General features: G+C 52.6%; 1 protein-coding gene across 2 annotated transcripts in view; it reads left to right on the plus strand.

Moving 5' to 3' along the window:
- CHD9 (chromodomain helicase DNA binding protein 9) overlaps positions 1-23,330 on the plus strand; it is a 2,123,706-nt gene that overhangs the window by 1,231,908 nt on the left and 868,468 nt on the right. For both annotated transcript variants that reach the window (XM_078670246.1, XM_078670247.1), the window contains exon 23: positions 7,401-7,597. In XM_078670246.1, coding sequence (XP_078526372.1) covers positions 7,401-7,597 — 197 coding nt within the window. The remainder of the gene's footprint in view (positions 1-7,400; positions 7,598-23,330) is intronic.

Genomic DNA, 23,330 nt, shown 5'->3' on the forward strand with positions numbered 1-23,330 from the left:
GCCCCGCCCTCACCTTCTCGGCGCTAAATACCAGCGTCTCCAGGCCTCCAGCGGACATTATTTACAAAACGCCGAGCCCCTCCAGGGCACCACCCACGCCACTGAGGATCCTTGCTTCAGCCTGCTACAGCCGTCACGCCTCGCCGGACTAGTAGCGGCCTCTAAGTCTGAGAAGGGGGGCTTACCTGCACTGACCGGCAGGGCTGCGAGCGATAGCGGCGGACTCAGTGGACCAGGAGTCCCCGCGCGCCCTCGTCCAGCTGGGCTGCTCTCCCTGCCGGCCCCGCCCTAACCTTCTCGGCGCTAAATACCAGCGTCTCCAGGCCTCCAGCGGACATTATTTACAAAACGCCGAGCCCCTCCAGGGCACCACCCACGCCACTGAGGATCCTTGCTTCCAGCCTGCTACAGCCGTCACGCCTCGCCGGACTAGTAGCGGCCTCTAAGTCTGAGAAGGGGAGCTTACCTGCACTGACCGGCAGGGCTGCAAGCGATAGCGGCGGACTCCGTGGACCAGGAGTCCCCGCGCGCCCTCGTCCAGCTGGGCTGCTCTCCCTGCCGGCCCCGCCCTCTTGGTGGCCGATTAGACAGCTTTATAGAGGAAGTACCGTTCCCGCAGCGCGGGAGGGCGCCGGGAGAAGCCCGGGACAAGGGCGGGCCCGTTTCAGCCCGTTCCAGACTGAGCCAGGCTGGGCTGGGCCTACTCCCTTGGTTTTCTTCCGCCATTCGATCTTTTCATCTGTGAAAGGTACCGTCTTTTGTTTTATTTGCTCCTGGACTGGGATATTGGAGCCTGTACCTTGCAACAATGTCTGTAACAAGGGGATCTAGAAGCAAGACTGCCCTTAAAACTGCGCAGTTTATAGGTCCAATTGATAAATTTATATCAACGACTACCGAGGCTATTAATTTAAACATTTCCCTCCTAGAGCGCAGGGTTTCCCAGGACCTCGCGATTGCTAGGAGATCTTCTTTGGGCCCCATAGCTGCGGCTCTAACCCCGCTTCCAACTGTCGCACCTATTTCTATTTTAACTAAGCCTGGAAATGCAACAGCACAAGTCCATTCTATCCCTAATGCTGTTGATCGGTCGGCCACGAATCTGTCACTGGAACTGGACACTACCGGGAACCTTGAGATCACCCCGGACCTAGAACAGATTGTGGCTGAAGATTCGGCGCAAGGTATCCGGACTGTGGGGGTGAGAGAAGGCGCTGTACCTAAGCAGCCAGTACTCTTAAATAAAGGGAACAAGGTCAACAAACACTCCAAAAACAAGAAAAAGAAAGGCTCAGCAACTGCTTCAATCACGAACGTTACCACCAGCACTAACTCTGTATCATCTGTTTTGTCTAACTTACATTCTCACTTTGGGTAACGTTCAGGAGGGTATCCCTTGTCAGTCAGATTACGATCTTTCCCAGCTTTTTGAAAGATTTAGGGACCTCCTTAAACACCATCTCCAACCACTGGAACGGAGCATTATGGCAATCGAAAAACAGCTTGCCATACTTCTTGATAAAACATCTAACCAGTCCAGGGCAAGAATCAACAAGCCAGGGGGGGTTTCCTCAGCGCTTTGTCCGGGGATCCCCCCTGCTAACATAGATAGACCCTCTGTTACGCCTATTGCACAACCCAAAATAAAAGACTCTATAATTCCCACAGTACCTGCCTCCATTACCTGTGCACATTGCACAAAACCCAAGCCCACTGTTAAATCTGTATCCCAGACACCTTCATCCAGTCAGCAAACCCCCGCGGCACAGACCCCTCAAGTTACGTTAACCGCCGCTAATCACACTACAACTAATGTGCCTGTTCAGCAATCTAACAATAAACCCCAGGCTCCCCCTAAAACTCACCTCCATGTAGGTAGTAAGGGGCCCAGACCTAAACGCCCAATCCATCTGGCTCCCGAGGTATCCCCATTTACTGTAATCTTAACAGGAGTACCAGAACTTACAGCGGGAACAGATGAACCCTATTGGTCTCTCCGGAATAAAATACTCCAGTGGCTCAGTATTAACAGGCCCTTGAAGCCTCCCACCATCTGCAGAATATCTTCAGTACGTAGGGTACCATGGGTGGGGAAGTGTCCCAAGAGTATCCAGGGGGATTGCGTGATAGTTACCTGTGAGGATGCTTCTACTGTGAATCATATTTGTTCATGGCCGGATCTAGAGAAGAAGGGGGTGATCGATACCCATCGACTCTCCTTTTTCTACCCCCCCACATTTAACTATCACTATCCTATTCCACCGCCAAACTGGGCCATGACTCAAGAACACCAATGGCATTATGGCGACACATGGCAAACTCAACAGAACAGGGGCAGGGAATGGGTACCTCGCCCATGGCATTCCAATAATAACCACTTGGCAAATGGCGGGTGGCAAGGTATTCAGACAACCAATAGATTTGACTGCCTGGAGATGGTTGATTGACATCATGTCCCACTACCATCAATTCAACCAGTCAATAGGCAGTCAGGATCGGGTTTAAGTGTGCAATCTGCCCCCGCCAGCATACAAATAGTCTCTACTGTGGCCCCAGCGTCTCCTAATGGACATACGGTTTCACGGAGGGTCTCTGTACAGGAAGGTACTTCCACTCAATCCCCTCCTCTCAGATACGATCTTTCCAATACCCAACCTCCCCCTAGGAGGCCAGTAATTGGAACACCCAGGATAACGGCTCAGGCATCTAAGTCTGTCGATCTCACTCTGATTTCCTGGAATATTGCAGGTATTGCAGGGAAATTAAATACTCCTTTTGGGCTCACGTTTATAGGAGAAGGGTTTGATTTAGTCCTCCTTCAGGAGACCTGGAGCCAGGAGGATATAAATGTAGAGGGTTATTCATCCTACTGCCTTAATGCCGTTAAATCCAGCTCAGGCAGGGCAAAGGGGGGACTTCTGATACTTCTTTCTAACAGACTGAGTAACTATAAAGTCAGAAGTAGCTCAAGCGTGGGAGCTCATAGCCAGGTGTTAAGGATCGAATGTGGTAAGGGAAATGATTTGGTCCTTGTTAATTTTTACAACAATATTTTTGATGTCAACAGAGGGAATATTTTGTACCCTCTGGAAAAAGAAATCGCTAAGGCTATGGGCATTTCAAATAAGAAGACGGACATCCTATGGGCTGGGGACTTTAATTTGCAGCCATGCCAGCTATCTAAGGGGAATCCATGTGGTTTCGGGATGGAGCAGGATAATTTCAGTGGGGGAGCGGGTAGGAGCGAGGACTTCCCCCATTTTCCACATTGTCACTATGGTTCTATTTTAAATACATTGCTATCTAAATTAGATCTTGTCCTGTTAAATTGTAATAAGAACAATCAGAATGCCATTTGCCCTACTTTTACAGGGAGGGAAGCTGGGACATTTATCGATCACATCCTGTTCTCCAGCAATGGTGACTATCTAAACCTGTATGTGAGAGAAGAAAGTCTTAGCGACCACAATAGCGTTTGCGTTACCCTTCCTGGAAGGGGTGCCCCATTAGTAACCGGAGAAACCTGTACTACTAATATAGTTTCAAGCAGACCTAATGGCCCGAGGATCAAATGGACAGGGGTCAACTCTGCGGCCAAACAAAGGGAGGTCATTGTTAGCTGTAAAACTGAGATCAGTTATTGTCTAAATGATGATTTCAATCCTGAACGCTTGCTATTACAATTCATTAATATCAATATTGCTATCGAGGGTATTTTTAGCAAGAAATCATCATCTAACAAAACCATAAAATTGGGATGGTTTGATAATTCCTGTACAGTAGCTTTACGGGAGTTGAAGCTTGCTCTAGGGTCTAAACCCCGAGACGGCAATAGAATTAAACAAACAAGGGCTAACTATAAAATGGCTATTTTTAATAGGAAAAGGGTCTTACAGAGAGAAGCATGGGATAAGTTGAACGAAGCAGTTGAGACTAAAAATAGTAAACTCTATTGGGAAATAGTCAACAGCTCATTTCTAAATACAGAAGGTATTCCGGAAATTACTTCTTATGTCGCATGTGAGGAGTGGATCACTCACTTTTCCAATATTTTTAACCCTGAAGGATTATCACTAACCTTACCTCGTGCTGATTTGTCCATATGGACACCTATACCTTTGGGGATAACCCTGGAAGAGGGACTTGAGGGCCTTGCAAATAGCAAAGGGGGGAAGGCCCCAGGACCCGATGGGGAACCTATAGATTTATTAAAAGCTGAACCTAACCTATGGGCCCCCATTCTGGTGAGGACCTTCAATTGTGCAGTCGAAGGTAACATTCCCCCTTCCTGGGGACAATCGGTTATCATCCCCCTTTTCAAAAAAGGTAGTAAATCTGAGGCCTCCAATTATCGACCTATTTCTTTATTGGACGCCTCAGTAAAGGTTATGAGCAGAATTCTGCTCAAAAGATTAGAAACTTGGGCCGATGATATGAACATTCTAACTAAAGTGCAATATGGCTTTAGGAAAGGCATGGGTACTTTAGAACAATGCGTAAATTTGGATCTTTTAATTAATAAATACACAGTAGCTAAAAAGGGCAATTTATTTTTATGTTTTGCTGACTTGAGCAGCGCGTTTGATTTAGTTGATCACGGTATTCTTTGGCAGGTTTTACTGGAGTTAGGGGCCCCGAAAGAAATAGTCCACTTTTTGGCAAGGCTCTACGAGAAACTTTCTTGTAAAGTCCGATACGGCACCCTAGGTGAATGTACACCGTTCTTCAAAGTGTCTAGGGGCATCCGTCAAGGATGCGTATTAGCCCCCCTTCTATTTTCTCTTTTTATTAATTGTGTTGATCGCACCTTAGCTACTATACCGGCAGATGCTCCGCTGATTGGAGGCAAACCTGTCACAATCTTACTTTATGCGGACGACGCCGTCCTTTTATCCCGCACTCAGTTAGGTTTACAACGTCTCATTGACAGCTTTATGCTGTTTATACAAAATAGGAGACTCTGTATAAATAAATCTAAGACTTATGTCATGTCGTGTGGTCAGTCAGCCAATAAACTGAAGTCCAGTTTTTACTTAGATAATGACAAAATGTTACAAGTTAAAACATTCTGTTACTTAGGAATCACCTTTGCCAATGATGGGTCTTGGAAATCCGAGCTTGATAATATTAGGATGAAAATGATGCGAACTACTAGTAGTGTATTTCGATTTGCTTCCAAGCTCGGATCGAGAAGCATCCGAGATATGATTCACATTTATAACATACGCTGTGTCCCCTCGGCATTGTACGGGGCGGGAGTGTGGGGTCACATAGATGGCACTCCCTTACAAAAAGATGAAAACAAGTTTTTAAAAAGAGTGTTATGTGTCCCCCATTCTGCCTCTGTTCAATTAATCCACGACGAGGTTGGGGTCGAGTTTATTTCTGACTTAGCAGCCGTTCGCCCACTTTTATTGTGGCGCTCTATTTGGGCTAAGTCATTATTCTTGATTGTATAGGACTGGACTTTTCATCACGCATCCTATGGCTGAAATATATCCACTTTTGGTACAAAACTCTGTTCGACATTGATGTTCTCCTTAATCCTGAACTGGTGGTTGAAATCCCTAAAAAAGAAATCAAACAAACTTTCTTAATGTACAAAAAGAAAGGGCGCGACGAGGTATATGGTAAGCTGGCTACTGTGAAATTCTATAAGGAACTTAACTTAACATCAGGGTTCCAAGCTTACCTCTTAAAAGTTAGCCGTCCATCACATCAATTTGTCTTAACTCGTGTCAGGCTGGGTATCGTACATCACTTGGTTGCGTTCCCAGTACAGAAACTTAAATCAGAAACCCCCTGCCCCTGTGACAACGTTTCACGCCAGAGTTGCTGCCATTTTCTACTATTCTGCAAATTTTATCATTTTTTAAGATTAAGGTACTTAAAACCTATTTTTATTAAATACAACATAAGGTCTTTTAAGAATGCCCTTGCCTTACTATCAACCCTAGAAAATGTGGACATTTGTTTTTTTGTTGCCACTTTTATTTTGAAATGTACAGCTGCTAGGAAATGTATCGTACTGCCATGATTTTATATATTCCTGTCTGTACTTATTGTCTCCTTTACAGCTTGCGACAATTAACTACGCAAAATGCCTTTTTATCTTGGGTTCAATGTAAAATGTACAGCTGCCAGGAAGAGCACATGGTGCGATAATTTATTTTATTTTAATCCTGTCTGTACTTGTATGCTTTCCTGATTTTTTAGCATTTCAAATGGTACAGCTGCCAGGAAGTGTATACTGTCGCTATATTTGACACCGTCCTGTCTGTACCTACCTGTTTTTAAATTTACTTTGCAATTTACAATGTCCCGTGTTTCTGGCTTTGGGTTATTTTAAAATGTACAGTTGTAAGGATAAGTACGTTAGGTGACAACTTATCTATTCCTGTCCGTACGCATATGATCCCCGCACTTTCTATTTTACTCTTACATCTCCACCCATGATTTGATGTCTAGTGCTTGTTAGTATATGTTCGTTGCCCATATGAAATATCCCGGATTTCTCTTGTATCTCCCATGTATATCTTTGCATTTTATAATAATTTTTAATGTAATGAATTGTTTTATCAATTTTGCTTGTATGATTTGTATTTACAAATCGAATAAAAGCTTTTGAAATTGAATTGACACAACATATCCTATACCTTTTATGATCTCAGTAAAGGACAAAGCCCTGTTCCAGTCCATGTTAATATCAATTTAACAGACCATAACAAATGCTGATATTCCTAATTTGATTTAAACCACATACATTTCTTAAACATTCCCTTACGTTTTAGGGCGAGCCTGCGATGCATACTGTATTAGAGAATGGACTTGAAGCTCCGCCCACTCTCTGCCCATATTTTTCATTGGCGTGTGTAATTGTCCTTCGTAAATGCGGACTTCCGATTTATTAATATGCTTGTTCCTCCTCAGTACCGCCTTGTCTTCATTAGTAACCCCCCATGAGGACTGGCCCTTTTACTTCTGTTACACGGTACGTCTTATTTAGTCTGTAAGCACTGTTCGTTAATGAGCTTCTCCTACTGCAGGCACAACTTGCTTTCCTGCAACATTCAGCGCGCCATGCGCGCTTTCACTTTCCAAGCTGCCCAGGACAATGGTGGCCTCTTCGTTGAAGTGAAACAGGTCTCTCATTTACAAGAGTTTGAGTTAATGGCTTGCAAATGACTGCCTTTTATCAAAACAGATAAATAAAAGGCTTTGTCATTTACAGTTCCAATAGCTTAAACTCACGTGAATGCAAGACTTATTGCATTGCAAATGCTTTTTCATAATATTCCTTCATTAAAATGCACAGGGAATCTCATTCATTATACTATCCTGTATTAGAACATGATGACACATTGTGTTCAGTTGTCTAACATACCTCTCAAACTTTGCAGAACAGCTTGGTAATTGACACACCAAGAGTGCGAAAGCAAACCAGGCCCTTCAGTGCCACAAAAGATGAACTGGCTGAGTTATCTGAAGCAGAGAGCGAAGGGGAAGATAAGCCAAAGCTTCGAAGACCCTGTGATCGATCCAATGGCTATGGAAGGACGGAATGTTTTAGAGTGGAAAAAAATCTGCTTGTTTATGGGTATATCTTTTATGTTATTCTACACGGTTCATCTCAAAGTATTGATTTATTGATTGAAAGTTTAAAATTAACTCTTGCTAACTTAAGCACAGTAAAATGCAAATACTTTTTTAAAGATCAAGTTTTGTTGTATCTGAAAGAGACACGTTAGTATTAGATTCCTTACCTTAGAATATCCCCAGGCGTCAGACTGGATCCGGAATTTTTTGCGTAGCAGTACCCTTGCGCGTCGGTAGGCGTCGTCTGCGGCTCCGCGTCCGTCGTCGGCGCCGTGATGACGTCGTCGGAGTACTTAGACGCTGCCTCCGCGTGCTGACGTCAGTTCTTCTTTTTTCCGCGCCACCAAGCGCAGATCTGGAAAAAGCAGTAACCCTAGTCAATTTTTGACTAACTTTTTTGATCGTTTTGATCATTTCTCGAAGTCTTTCGACTCCGATTGGTGCCGTAGGGATGCCTGGCTTTAAGCACTGCGAGGATTGCGACCGACGGATGTCGGTCACGGATCCTCACCACCTGTGTTTAACTTGTCTAGGCGTCGATCACGACGACAAGGCCTTCTCCGACTGCCGGGCCCTCTCTTCGAAAGCCAGGCGGGAGCGGTCCCGCAGGCGACTCAAACTCCGGCAGTCGGTCCCGCGCCGCGAGAGGTTTCGGTCCCACGGGAGGTCGAGGGACAGGTCGCGGGCTCGGAGCCACCACAGCTCCGAGAGTAGGCCGCACTCCTCCGGGTCGAAGTCGTCGTCAGGTAAGAAGCACAAGAAGTCCAAGCGGCGTCATCGCTCTTCGGACTCCCCCCGACGCTCGCGCGATGCGGCCGGGGGTTCGGGTGACACCACCCACGCGGCTCCGTCGGAGTCGCGGGCGCCGCGTCCAGCTCCACACCCTCCGGTCCCTGGGCTAAATGCGGCGCCGGAGGAGATCGAGCGCTTCCTCATGGCCATGAGGAAACTCTCTCCTCCGACGGGCTCCGCGGCGCCTTCGGGCCCAGCGGACCCGTCTGGGGCCTCAAGCGGGTCGGGGGCTTCAGCCCCGACGCCGTCGGGTGCCTCGGCCGCCGACGCCTTTGGGCCCGGCGCCGCAGGTTCCCGTCATCCCGACGCCGCTGGTGCCTTCGGGCCCGGCGCCGCAGGGTACAGCGGCCCGGCACCGCCGGCGCCTTTGGGCCCAGCGCCGCGGGACACCACTAGACCTTCTTCGGGATCTTGATCGTCGTCGGTGGACCTTACGACCTCCCCGGCGTCGGACCATCAGGTGTCGCCTCCGGCGCCGTCCTCGGGCGGCGCCGTCCCCGATGCCCCCTTCATTCCTGTTCATACGTCGGGACGGCCCCGATGGTCGCCGCTCCAGACGTCGTTTGGGGAGTTTCACTTCTATGAGCAGGCCCCATTAGTTGAGAACCCGGAGTTTCAGGAGATGGGTGCTGAAGAGGATTGGGAGGGGTCTGAGGACCCTCTGACCAGAGAGTGTCAGTCTCATGAGGACTGGGCAGGAGACCTTGGGGAGGCCAGTGGCCTGGACACCTCTCCAGACACTGGTTTTGTCTCCCCTCCCACCGTGGCTTCGGAGGAGGGGGCAACCTACAGTGTGGTGTTGATGAGGGCTGCCAAGGCCTTGGGCCTTGAGCTCCCCGTCGCAGCCGTGAGGACTAATCTCCTCACTGAGGTCCTTAAACCGCAGTCAAGCTCGGCTGAGCCTCTGCTGCCCTTTAATGAGGCCTTGACCGACGTTCTTCTGGGCACTTGGTCCAAGCCCGCTACGGGTTCGCCCGTAGATAGGAACGTGGCCAGACGCCACCGCCCCGCCCCGGGCGGCCCATGTTTCCTGTCCACCCACCCTACCCCCGAGAGCCTGGTCATCCAGGCCTCCAATTCCCAGACCGCATTCCCGTCTGCACCGCCGGACAGGGAATCCAAGAGGTACGAGCAGTACCGCAAAAAGATCTTCTCGTCCCTTAGTCTAGGACTGCGGTCTTCCAACACCGCATGCCTCTTGGGCCGCTACACCCACTCTCTGTGGGATACGGTCGCGGAAGTGCTGCCAGAGTGTCCGTTGGAGGTACGGGCCAAACTCGGCCAAGCCCTTGTGGAAGGCCGGGATGCAGCCAAATATTCTATACGGTGTGGGCTGGATACCACCGACTCACTGGGTAGAGCGATGGCAACGACGGTGGCGGTCAGACGCCACGCCTGGTTGAGGTCCGCCAACTTTTCGGCCGATGTCCAAAACACTCTGATGGACATGCCGTTTGATGGCCGTCGCCTCTTTGGCGACAAAGCAGACCATGCGATTGAGCGCTTTAAGGACTCCAGGGCTTTCCGCCTATACCACTTCTGCCCAGAGTGCTGAAGAAGATCAAGCGCGACCGGGCCCAAGTCATCCTTGTGGCTCCGGACTGGGCTCGAAGGTACTGGTATCCAGAGCTACTCAGTATGTCAGTCGATCCCCCGGTTCGTCTGCCTCTTCAGGAGGACCTTCTGTCGCAGCAGCAGGGGACGGTCCTCCACCCGAACCTGTCCAGTCTCCACCTCCATGCTTGGAGATTGAGCGGCGACAGTTGAGGCCATTTGACTTGCCTCCTGAAGTCTGTAATGTTATTCTCGAAGCCAGGCGTCCCTCCACAAAGTCTGTATATGCCTGCAGGTGGAACAGATTTGTGGCATGGTGCACAGCAAAGGCTGTGGATCCTCTTGCTGCCCCTCTTTCTGAGGTTCTTCTCTTCCTTCTTTCTCTTGCCCAGTAGGGCTCTGCTCTGGGCACTATCAAGGGCTACCTTTCTGCCCTTTCAGCCTTTCTGAGGCTGCCTGATCAACCTTCTTTGTTCAAGTCCCCTATTGTTAATAGATTTCTAAAGGGCATCACTCACACATTCCCTCCTGTTCCGTTTGTGATGCCTCAGTGGGACTTGAACCTGGTTCTTACGTTTCTGATGTGCGCTCCCTTTGAGCCACTTCACAACTGTCCTCTTCGCCTTCTTTCTTTGAAGACTGCTTTCCTGGTTGCCATCACCTCTGCCAGGAGAGTGAGTGAGCTCCAGGCCCTTTCTTGTACTCCACCTTTCCTTTCTGTCCATCCGGACAAAGTGGTGCTGCGTACTAAGCCTTCTTTCCTGCGCAAGTTTGTCACGGCCTTCCACATCGGGCAGTCTATCACCTTGCCAACCTTCTTTCCGCCACCGCATCCCTCTAAAGAGGAAGAGCGGCTCCACCGTCTGGACCCAAAACGTCCGCTCTCATTCTACTTGGATCGCACACGCCAGTTCCGGGTGGATGACCAACTCTTTGTTGGTTACGTGGGCGCTAAGAAGGGTAAAGCGGTGCACAAGAGGACCATCTCCCGGTGGATCATCTTGTGTATCCAGGCATGCTACTCCTTGGCTAGAAAGGAGCCCCCTGTTGGATTGCGGGCTCACTCCACCCAAGCCACGGCGACTACAACTGCCCTGGGCCGGGGAGTGCCCTTACAAGACATCTGTCAGGCAGCTACGTGGGCATCGCTGCACACGTTTGCAAGATACTACTGCCTGGACAGCCAAGTCCGTAGGGATGGCTTCTTTGGCCGTTCCGTCCTCCAGGACTTTCTGGTGTGGTTATTGGTTCGCAGACCCACCACCGGGGTTGGTATTGCTGGGGTATCTATTCTAAGGTAAGGAATCTAATACTAACGTGTCTCTTTCAGATGCACAAGTTACTACTTGTGTAACGATATATCTGTAAGAGACATTAGTTAGTATTAGATTCCTTACCAACCCACCCATCCTCCCCGTTCTGCGAACCGATATCTAGGGTTCGGGTTACCCCCTTTCAGGGCCCTAGTTTCAATGGCACCAGTGTTGGTTTTTAACATGGCTCTGCGTTTCTGGCATGGAAAAGCAGTATCTAAGAACTGACGTCAGCACGAGGAGGCGGCGTCTAAGTACTCCGACGTCATCACGGCGCCCACGACGCCGACGACGGACGCGGAGCCGCAGACGACGCCTACCGACGCGCAAGGGTACTGCTACGCAAAAATTTCCCGATCCAGTCTGACGCCTGGGGATATTCTAAGGTAAGGAATCTAATACTAACTAATGTCTCTTACAGATATATCGTTACACAAGTAGTAACTTGTGCGATAGTTTGTTACTCCGTTACTGTGCATTCTTTTTTCCGTCCATTAAGTACTCTGTTTAACTTTTTATCCCACACAATAATTTCTGATGGATCCTTCTAACTGCAGATTCCTCACCTGAATAGTCTCCAGGCGTCATACTGGATCTGGAAACTTTTCGAGCATTACTTCTGTGTGGCGGTAGGTGGTGTCAACTGCACCGGTGGTGTTCTTCTCTGGAAATGGAAGGCCGTACTGCATATAAGCGCCACCCATGCTGTCTCTCATCAGTTCCTTTCTTTCGGTGCCTTGAGGCGCGGATCTGAAGATTCTCCTTGGCCTTTCTGACTATAGATTTTATCACAAATTACCAGTGTGCAAGGGAAAACGTCATCCCCTAAAACTTCGGGGTTTAACCCATGTGGGGACAGATGTATTTGATTGACCCTCATAAAGTATGCTTATGGTGGGCGGACAGGCCCTTCCGGACCTAGAGTCCTCCTCCCTGGCAGCACAACTATACTGGCTAATACAGTGGCTAGCGGCGGATCGGAACCCGGGTCGGGAGCGGTGTCCAACGGCACCGGACACGGCCGCGCTGGCGAGAGTCCTCCTCAGGGTGCGTTGTGCTTCGGCTGAGGACACGACAGAGGCTAGGGTGATAGTGCGCTGCTGTAAAAGATACCTGAGGAAAGTGGGTGCTGCAACTCCCTACTCCCCTGACATACCACTACCGATGCTGCGCTACCTTCCAAAGGGAGAACATTGGGCAGGGCTAGAGGACTGGATGGAGGCAGGACTTCGGGGGATGGGGGACCTGTACTGTGACGCTGCGCTCCTTCCCTTTGCAGACTTGCAAGCCGCATATGACCTGCCTGGCGGTAATTTCCTAAAACACAGGCCCCTCACATGTAGAATTAGGGCACACTGGAAGACAGGGGACGCTGAGCCGAGAGCGCTGGCGGGGTACAGATATGTTGCACTGTCAGCAGGACGGATCAAGACAGTGTCCTGTCTGTATAAAGCATCTGAAAGAAACAGGTTAGTATTAGATTCCTTACCTTAGAATATCCCCAGGCGTCAGTCTGGATCCGGAAACTTTTGCGTAGCAGTACCCCTGCGCGTCGGTAGGCGTCGTCTGCAGGCGTCCCCTGCGGCTCCGCGTCGTCGGCGTCGTGCGCCGTGATGACGTCGCTGGAGTATATAGACGCCGCCTCCGCGCGCTGACGTCAGTTCTTCTTTTTTCCGCGCCAGTTAGCGCAGATCCGAAGAGCAGTACTCCGGTCTTTTGACCAAGTTTTTTGTTAACTGATTGATCTTTACGGTGCCGGTAGGATGCCCGGTTTCAAGAGTTGTGACGAGTGCGACCGCATGATGTCGGTCACCGACCACCATCGACTCTGCCTCCGGTGTCTGGGCGCGGACCACGACGTGGAGTCCTGCGTCGACTGTCGGGCCTTGACTGGAAAAGCTAGGCGGGAGCGGTCCCGCAAGCTTCTCGAACTCCGGTTGTCGGCCCCGCGTCGAGAGCGGTCCCGGTCCGGTCGGAGGTCGAGGGAGCGGTCGAGGGAGCGGTCGCGGAGCCGCCATGGGCGCTCCGGGAGTCGCCACCATTCCTCCGGCTCGTCAGGTAAGCACAAGAAGTCGGGGCGTCGCCATCGCACCCCCGACTCCCCCCGACGCCCGCGTGCTGCGGCCGGGGGCTCGGGTGACCCCACCCCCGCGGTCCCGCATGGGTCGCCGACGCCGTCTACCCCACACCTGTCGGTCCCTGGGGAAGGCGCGTCGCGTGAGGAGATCGAGGCCTTCCTCATTGCTATGAGGGCGAGGTCTTCTCCGGCGGGGCCTTCGGCGCCTGCGGGCCCGTCGGTCCCGTCTGGGGGCCCGAGCGGTTCGGGTGCTCCTGCCCCGGCGCCGCCGGTGGCTCCGGCCCCGGCGCCGCTGGTTCCCTCTGGTTCGTCGCCGGCTGGTCTCCCGGCCTCTCCGGCGTCGGTTCCTGTGGGCCAGCCCATGGTACCGCCCCCGCGTGGTGCAGCGACTCCGCCGTCGGCTCCGGCCGGCGTCGGGTCCCCGGCACCGACGCCGCGCGGCGCCACCCCCCTTTCCTCCCCGACTCCGGACTCGGAGCCGGACCGGCGTCGGCCGACGCCGGACCCGACGCCGATGGGGCCCGTTGACCCCGATGTCTATATCGTCGACCCAGAATATGGGTATGACGAGGAGGAGTATGGAGAGGGTTGGGAGGGGTCTGAGGACCCTCTATCCCGTGCCTGCCAGTACGATGTGGACTGGGTAGGTGATCTGGGTGATGCCAGTGGCCTGGACGAGTCGCCCAACCCTGGGTTTGTCTCTCCGTCCCCTGTGGCGTCCGAGGCGGGTGCTGCCTATTCGGTGGTCCTGATGAGGGCTGCCAAGGCCTTACACCTTGAGCTCCCCGTCGCGAAGGTCAAACCGAATATCCTGACGGAAGTTTTTAAACCGCAGTCATGCCCCCAGGAGCCTCTGCTGCCGTTTAATGAGGCCCTGACGGATGTCCTTCTGGGCACCTGGTCCAGGCCCGCCTCTGGTGCGCCGGTTGACCGGAACGTTGCCAGGCGTCACCGTCCCTGCGCGGACGACCCTGCCTTCCTGTCCACCCATCCCTCCCCGGAGAGTCTGGTGATCCAGGCCTCCACTTCGCAGTCCGCATTTCCGTCGGCTCCGCCCGACCGGGAATCAAAGAGGTACGACCAATTCGGAAAGAAAGTGTTTTCCTCTTTGAGTGCTGGGCTGCGGTCTTGTAACACCGCGTGCCTCTTGGGCCGCTACACCCACTCCCTGTGGGATACGGTCGAGGAGTGTTTGCCGCAATGCCCCCAGGAAGTGCGGGACAAGCTCACCCGGGCCTTTGTTGAAGGCCGGGATGCGGCGCGGTACTCGATCCGTTGTGGTCTGGACACCACGGACTCACTGGGACGGGCCATGTCCACTACGGTGGCGATTCGTCGCCATGCCTGGCTGAGATCTGCCAACTTCTCACCAGACGTCCAAAATACGCTTATGGACATGCCATTTGATGGCAGTCGCCTATTTGGTGACAAAGCGGACCACGCGCTGGAGCGCTTCAAGGACTCCAGGGTCACGGCCAAGTCCTTGGGTCTCTCGACCCAGACCCAGCGCCAGCAGACGGGTTCGTTTCGGCCCTTTCGTGGCCAAGGGAGAGGAGGTCCCACACGTGCTGCCAGCCACGCGGCGCAGAGCGCTCCCCAGCGCGGTGGCGCCCGTGGTTTCCGCCGTGGTGGCGGTAGAGGCCAGCGTCGTGGTCAGTCCACGCCTCCCTCCGCTGCGGCATCCAAGCCTTCCTAGTCCGAGCTTTCGGGCTCACGTGACGCCAGTGGGTGGCAGGGTTCGCCATCACCACTCCCGCTGGCGCGCGATAACATCGGACAGGTGGGTGCTGCAGCTTGTCCGAAGGGGCTATGCCCTCCCCTTCGAGTCCACTCCTCCAGCCATGCCACCGCAGAACCACCGTGTGTCGGGGGACCACTTGACACTTCTGCAGGAGGAAGTTACGGCCCTCTTGGCCAAGGGGGCCATCGAGCGCGTTCCTGGGCCAGAAGTAGGGTGTGGTTGCTACTCCCACTACTTTCTGGTACCCAAGAAGGACAAGGGAGGCCTGCGTCCTATCTTGGATCTACGGAACGTCAACGGCTTCCTCCGGAAGGAGAAGTTCAAGATGTTGACTTTGGCTCAGGTCTTGGCTGCTCTAGACCCGCAAGACTGGATGGTAGCGTTGGACTTGCAGGATGCGTACTTTCACATCCCCGTCCTGCCGGCCCACCGGCGTTACCTGCGGTTCACGGTAGGCCACGAGCATTTTCAGTTTATCGTGCTCCCATTCGGCCTTACCAGCGCCCCACGGGTGTTCACGAAAGTGATGGCGGTGGTCGCAGCTCATCTGCGCCGGTTAGGGGTTTCAGTCTTCCCCTACCTCGACGACTGGCTGTTGAAGGCGGGCTCGCCCCAGACAGTCGTCCACCACCTTCAGATGACGGCAGACCTCCTGCACGAGTTGGGGTTTTCCATCAATGTGCCGAAATCACACCTGTGTCCCTCTCAAAAGCTCCTTTTCATCGGAGCGGTTCTCGACTCGGCGCAGTTTCGGGTTTATCCCCCGGAACGGCGGGTCCGGGATATTCAGGCTCTGATTCCCATCTTTCAGCCGTTATCCCGGGTTTCGGTCAGGTTGACGCTGCGGCTTCTGGGGCTGATGGCCTCCTGCATCCTTCTGGTGCATCACGCCAGATGGCGGATGCGGGCTCTGCAGTGGGACCTGAAGTTTCAGTGGGCCCAGCATCAGGGCAACCTATCCGACCATGTCCTGATCTCGGAGGGCACTGCGAGACAGTTGCAGTGGTGGCTTGCAGACCGCGATTGGGTCAGGGGCAGATCCCTCTCCCTTCCCCAGCCGGAGCACGTGGTTGTGACGGACGCGTCCCTCCAAGGCTGGGGTGGCCACTTGGGAGAGGCGGAGATCAGAGGCCTCTGGTCTCCGGCGGAGTCCCGGCTCCATATCAACATGTTGGAGTTGCGGGCGATTCGCCTGGCACTGAAGGCATTCCTCCCCTTTGTCAACGGGAGTGTAGTGCAGGTGTTCACGGACAACACCACCGCCATGTGGTACTGCAACAAACAGGGCGGTGTGGGGTCGTGGACCCTTTGCCAAGAGGCTCTGCGCCTCTGGCAATGGCTGGAACGTCAGGGCGTGACTCTGACGGTTCAACACCTGGCAGGTTCTCTGAACGCCAGGGCGGACGAACTCAGCCGTCGGTGCTCGGTGGATCACGAATGGCGTCTGAACTCGGATGTGGCGAGAGGCCTCTTTCAGCAATGGGGAGAGCCTTGGTTAGATCTATTCGCCACAGAAGAGAACGCGCAATGTCATCAGTTCTGCGCGTTGGAGTTTCCAAGACGGCACTCGCTCGGCGACGCCTTTCGGCGCGAGTGGAGTTGCGGTCTGTTGTACGCCTTTCCGCCTATACCACTTCTGCCCAGAGTGCTGAAGAAGATCAGGCGCGACCGGGCCCAAGTTATCCTTGTGGCTCCGGACTGGGCTCGAAGATACTGGTATCCCGAGCTACTCAGCATGACAGTCGGTCCCTCGATCCGCCTGCCCCTTCAGGAGGACCTTCTGTCGCAGCAGCAGGGGACGGTCCTCCACCCGAACCTGTCCAGTCTCCACCTCCATGCTTGGAGATTGAGCGGCGGCAGCTGAGGCCATTTGACTTGCCTCCTGAAGTCTGTGATGTAATTCTGGCAGCCAGGCGTCCCTCCACGAAGTCGGTATACGCCTGCCGGTGGAACAGATTTGTGGCATGGTGCACAGCAAAGGCTGTGGATCCCCTTTCTGCCCCTCTGTCTGAGGTTCTCCTCTTCCTCCTTTCCCTTGCCCAGCAGGGCTCTGCTCTGGGCACTATCAAGGGCTATCTTTCTGCCCTTTCCGCCTTCTTGAGGCTACCTGATCAGCCATCTTTATTCAAGTCCCCTATTGTGTTAAGATTCTTGAAGGGCATCACGCACATGTATCCTCCAACTCCGTTCGTGATGCCTCAGTGGGACTTGAACCTGGTCTTGACTTTCCTGATGTGCGCTCCCTTTGAGCCCCTTCATTCCTGTCCTCTCCGTCTTCTCACCTTAAAGACGGCCTTCCTGGTAGCCATCACCTCTGCCAGGAGAGTGAGTGAGCTCCAGGCTCTTTCTATTCAACCTCCTTTCTTGTCTGTTCATCCTGATAAGGTGGTTCTTCGGACTAGACCTTCTTTCCTGCCCAAGGTAGTCTCTGCTTTTCACATTGGGCAGTCCATCACCTTGCCCTCTTTCTTCCCGCCTCCGCATCCTTCAAAGGATGAAGAGCGGCTCCATCGTCTGGACCCAAAACGTGCGCTTTCATTCTATATGGATCGCACACGCCAGTTCCGGGTGGATGACCAACTGTTTGTTGGCTACGTGGGTGAGAAGAAGGGAAGGGCGGTACAGAAGCGGACCATCTCTCGGTGGGTCATCCTGTGCATCAAAGCATGCTACTCTTTGGCTCGGAAGGAGCCTCCTGTTGGGCTGAGGGCCCATTCCACTCGGGCCACGGCGGCTACTACTGCCCTGGGCCGGGGAGTCCCTTTGCAGGACATTTGCCAGGCGGCCACGTGGGCCTCGCTGCACACCTTTGCGAGGCACTACTGCCTGGACAGTCAAGTCCGGAGGGATGGCTTCTTTGGCCGTTCGGTCCTCCAGGACTTTCTGGTGTAGGTTGTATTGGTTCGCAGACCCACCACCGGGGTTGGTATTGCTGGGGTATCTATTCTAAGGTAAGGAATCTAATACTAACCTGTTTCTTTCAGATGAACAAGTTACTTACCTTCGGTAACGATATATCTGTAAGAAACAGTAGTTAGTATTAGATTCCTTACCGCCCCGCCCATCCTCCCCGTTCTGCGAACTGATACCTAGGGTTAGGGACATCCCTTTCAGGGCCCTAGTTTCAAATGGCACCAGTGTTGGTTCTCACATGGCTCTGCGTGTTCTGGCGCGGAAAAGCTGTGTGCAAAGAACTGACGTCAGCGCGCGGAGGCGGCGTCTATATACTCCAGCGACGTCATCACGGCGCACGACGCCGACGACGCGGAGCCGCAGGGGACGCCTGCAGACGACGCCTACCGACGCGCAGGGGTACTGCTACGCAAAAGTTTCCGGATCCAGACTGACGCCTGGGGATATTCTAAGGTAAGGAATCTAATACTAACTACTGTTTCTTACAGATATATCGTTACCGAAGGTAAGTAACTTGTTCAATACGGCAGGACATGCAACAGCCGTTAGAGCGCTTGCGAACACAGTGGGAGGAGGACATTGATAAACCAATACCTAAGAAGGACTGGGACAAAATCCTAGAACGCACCCCGAAAGTGTCTCGGAACGCGCGCTTCAAACTAATTAACTACTATGTGCTGCTTAGGGCATACTTGACACCAGTTCGCAGACGAATATATTTTGATGTAGACTCCGCAGCTTGTCCCAGGTGCGGGGAAAGGGAGGCGCACATACTCCATATGTTCCGGAGCTGTCCCACACTGCTATCATTCTGGGGGGAAATCGGACAAACAACAAGTGACCTGATCGATAAAGAACTCCCACAGACCCCAGAACATTTCCTCTTAGGGTGGTTCCCTCACACGGCCAGAAATAGAGTGACAGGGAAGTTTCAAGACCGTGCGTATATATTAGCTAAACGAGAAATAGCCAGAAACTGGAAATCCCCGGGCGGACCAAGATTCACAACTTGGAGGAGAGAGCTAGAACGATGGGTGGGGGTGGAAGGGCGACTACTACTCCAAGAGGCCAGCAGGGGAACAGGCAAAATGGAAAGGGATAGGGCCTGGGAGGATCTTGTGGGGGGAACTAGTGGCAGCTGACACAGACGCTAGCAGCGAAGGAAACGTCTCAAGGGTAGCAACACCGGTCCCTGACAACAGGCAAATAGAGCAACATGCCCCGCACACCTAAAGGCCTTTATTTCTGCTTACCTCCTAGTACATATCATCCCGACTCCACCTATTAGCAGGCAACTCAAGTGGGAAGGGAGGATAGTTTGTTATGGAACAGTTCTGGGGGAAAATATACCACGATTGAACCAACACAAATGTACATGCATATGTATGTGTTGCCATAGCACAAATGCCAATAAAATATGGTTAAAAATAAATGAAGTATGCTTATGGTATCGGTATCTGGGTTCGGAACACGACCCAAGGGCTTGTGATCATTGCACATTGAAGCTGCGGGCGATCCGGCTTGCGCTGAAGGCATTCCTCCCCTCTTCCGGGGGAGTGTAGTGCAGGTGTTCACGGACAACACCACCGCCATGTGGTACTGCAACAAACAGGGCGTGGTGGGGTCGTGAACCCTGTGCCAGGAGGCTCTGCGCCTCTGGCAGTGGCTGGAACATCAGGGCGTGACCCTCGTGGTTCAACACCTGGCAGGTTCTCTGAATGCCAGGGCGGACGAACTCAGCCGTCGGTGCAGGATGGATCATGAATGGCGTCTGAACTCGGATATGGCGCAAGGCCTCTTTCAGCAGTGGGGAGAGCCTTGGTTAGATCTATTCGCCACAGAGGAGAACAGGCAATGTCATCAGTTCTGCGCGTTGGAATTTCCAAGGCGGCACTCGCTCGAAGACGCTTTTCGTCGCGAGTGGAGTTGCGGTCTGTTGTACACCTTTCCGCCTATACCACTTCTGCCCAGAGTGCTGAGGAAGATCAAGCGCGACCGGGCCCAAGTCATCCTTGTGGCTCCGGACTGGGCACGAAGATACTGGTATCCCGAACTACTCAGCATGTCAGTCGATCCCCCGATTCGTCTACCTCTTCAGGAGGACCTTCTGTCGCAGCAGCAGGGGACGGTCCTCCACCCGAACCTGTCCAGTCTCCACCTCCATGCTTGGAGATTGAGCGGCGACAGTTGAGGCCATTTGACTTGCCTCCTATAGTCTGTGACGTGATTCTGGCAGCCAGGCGTCCCTCCACAAAATCGGTATACGCCTGCAGGTGGAACACATTTGTGGCATGGTGCACAGCAAAGGCTGTGGATCCCCTTTCTGCCCATCTTTCAGAGGTTCTCCTCTTCCTTCTTTCTCTTGCCCAGCAGGGCTCTGCTCTCGGCACTATCAAGGGCTACCTTTCGGCCCTTTCCACCTTCTTGAGGCTACCTGATCAGCCGCCTTTTTTCAAGTCCCCAATTGTTAACAGATTTTTGAAGGGCTCATGTTTCCCCCTGTTCCTTTCGTGATGCCCCAGTGGGACTTGAATCTGGTTTTGACTTACCTGATGTGCGCTCCCTTTGAGCCACTTCATAACTGTCCTCTTCCCCTTCTTACTCTGAAGACTGCTTTCCTGGTTGCCATCACCTCTGCCAGGAGAGTGAGTGAGCTCCAGGCCCTTTCCTCTAAACCTCCTTTCCTTTCTGTCCATCCGGACAAGGTTGTGTTGCGGACAAGACCCTCTTTCCTGCCCAAGGTAGTCACAGCCTTCCACATCGGGTAGTCCATCACCTTGCCCACCTTCTTTCCGCCTCCGCATCCCTCTAAAGAGGAAGAGCGGCTCCATCGTCTGGACCCAAAACGTGCGCTGTCATTCTATCTGGACCGCACGCACCAGTTCTGGGTGGATGATCAACTCTTTGTTGGTTATGTGGGCGCTAAGAAGGGGTCGGAGGTGCACAAACGGACCATCTCTCGGTGGGTCGTGTTGTGCATCAAGGCATGCTAGTCTTTGGCTAAAAAGGAGCCTCCTGTTGGGCTGAGGGCCCATTCCACTCGGGCCACGGCGGCTACTACTGCCCTGGGCCGGGGAGTCCCCTTGCAGGACATTTGTCAGGCAGCTACGTGGGCCTCGCTGCACACGTTTGCAAGACACTACTGCCTGGACAGCCAAGTCCGGAGGGATGGCATCTTTGGCCGTTCCGTCCTCCAGGACTTTCTGGTGTGATCAATGGTTCGCAGACCCACCACCGGGGTTGGTATTGCTGGGGTATCCATTCTAAGGTAAGGAATCTAATACTAGCCTGTTTCTTTCAGATCCACAAGTTACTTACCTTCCGTAACGATATATCTGTAAGAAACAGTAGTTTGTATTAGATTTCTTACCGCCCCACCCATCCTCCCCGTTCTGCGAACCGATGTCTAGGGTTAAGGTCATCCCCTTTCAGGGCCCTAGTTTCATTACACCAGTGTTGGTTTTTATCATGGCTCTGCGTTTCTGGAGCGCAAAAACTGTGTATAAGAACTGACGTCAGCACGCGGAGGCGGCGTCTAAGTACTCCGACGTCATCACGGCGCCGACGACGGATGCGGAGCCACGGATGACGCCTACTAACGCGCATAGGTACTGCTACGCAAAAAAATTCCGGATCCAGTCTGATGCCTGGGGGTATTCTAAGGTAAGGAATCTAATACTAACTACTGTTTCTTACAGATATATCGTTACCGATGGTAAGTAACTTGTGCATTTGGATCATGTCCTTGAACGTCATGCCTCTCCCCCAGCATTTCGCAAAAAGGCCAGAGATCCTGCCCCACCTAAGGTGATGGGCGAGAGTTTGGAGACTCTTGAGCCGTTCATCAGGCATGTGTTGGAGGTCTTGTTCAATCTACACACGCTGCCAGGGAATTGGAAACGAGCCATTGTTCTCCCAGTTAAGAAGAAGCCGAACATCAGTCAAGACAAATTAGAAAATCTACGACCCATCTCGCTTCTGCCATTCTTGGCAAAGGTAGTAGAGAAGGTGGCTAATCGTCAACTCATGACACATTCGGAAGAAGCGAGTCTCCTACATCCGTCGCAATCGTGGTTTCGGGCAGGTTATTCGATGGAAACTGCTCTACTACGTGCCACGGAAACTATTAGACAGGGGGCTGTTGCTGGGCACGCTATGGCTCTGATCATGTTAGACCTCAGTGCCGCCTTCGACACTGTAGCACACTACACCTTCCTGCAGTGTTTGAATAAGGGAGGTGTCTCAGGCCCGGCCCTGAAGTGGCTGAAGTCCTTCCTAGTAGACCACAGTTTTCAGGTCAGACAGGGTGCCCATTACTCCAATGACATTCAATTGGAGCAGGGAGTGCCTCAGGGTTCTGCCCTTAGCCCTACCCTGTTCAACCTGTACATGACTGCTTTGGCGGAGATAGTACAGGGTTTTGGAGTTGGGGTTGTCTCTTATGCTGATGACACCCAGCTGTTGATCTCCCTATCCCAGGCACCGGAGGTAGCGGCCTCTAATTTCAGGGCTTGCATGCAGGAACTTGCCTCCTGGATGGATAAGAATTGCCTGAAATTGAATGGCAGCAAGACAAAGGTGCTTGTGGTGGGAGATGATACATTGAGCTGGACGTCGGCTTGGTGGCCTCTGAGTCTGGGCCCTACCCCCATACCTTGCACGAGGCAAAAAATCTGGGGGTCTGGGTGGACTCTACTCTTTCCTATGATGGACATATTAGACGGGTAGTCGGGAAATGTTTTGGAGTCCTAAAAAAATCTACGCAAAACTTTAGATCTCCTCCCGATAGGGGCTATGAAGACGATGGTGGATGCTCTTATTACATATCTCCTAGACTATGGCAACATACTCTACCTTGGGGCCACAGCAAAAGGTCTGGGAAGAATACAGGTCTTGCAGAATGCTGCCGCACGGCTGATACTTAGGCAGCCTAGGAGGGAGGCTTCAAAAAAGCCCTTAACTCACTGCACTGGCTTCCAGTAAAGAAAAGAGTGATGTTTAAGGCATTTTGCACCTGTCACCGCATCTCCCAGAACCTTGGCCGTTCATATCTGAGTGACTTGGTCACCAGGTATGTGCCAGGGAGGTCTCTTAGATCCAGTGGGACCGGGCTGTTGAAAATTCCGAAGGTAAAGAAGGCCAGAATGGGAGGCCGTTCCTTCAGGTTCCTGGCAGCTCAGAACTGGAACAAACTCCCTCTAAAACTCAGGGTGGAGATCTCTGAAGCTAAGTTTAGAAGGGCGCTTAAAACATATCTGTTTTCCGGTTAGCATAGAGTGGACCTCAGATGCGGTCAGCTGCCACCTCCCTCTCATTCAGCGCGGGGACACGCCGAGATGGCTTA

Source organism: Lissotriton helveticus, chromosome 12, assembly GCF_964261635.1.
Source record: "Lissotriton helveticus chromosome 12, aLisHel1.1, whole genome shotgun sequence".
NCBI classification, from domain to species: Eukaryota; Metazoa; Chordata; class Amphibia; order Caudata; family Salamandridae; genus Lissotriton; species Lissotriton helveticus.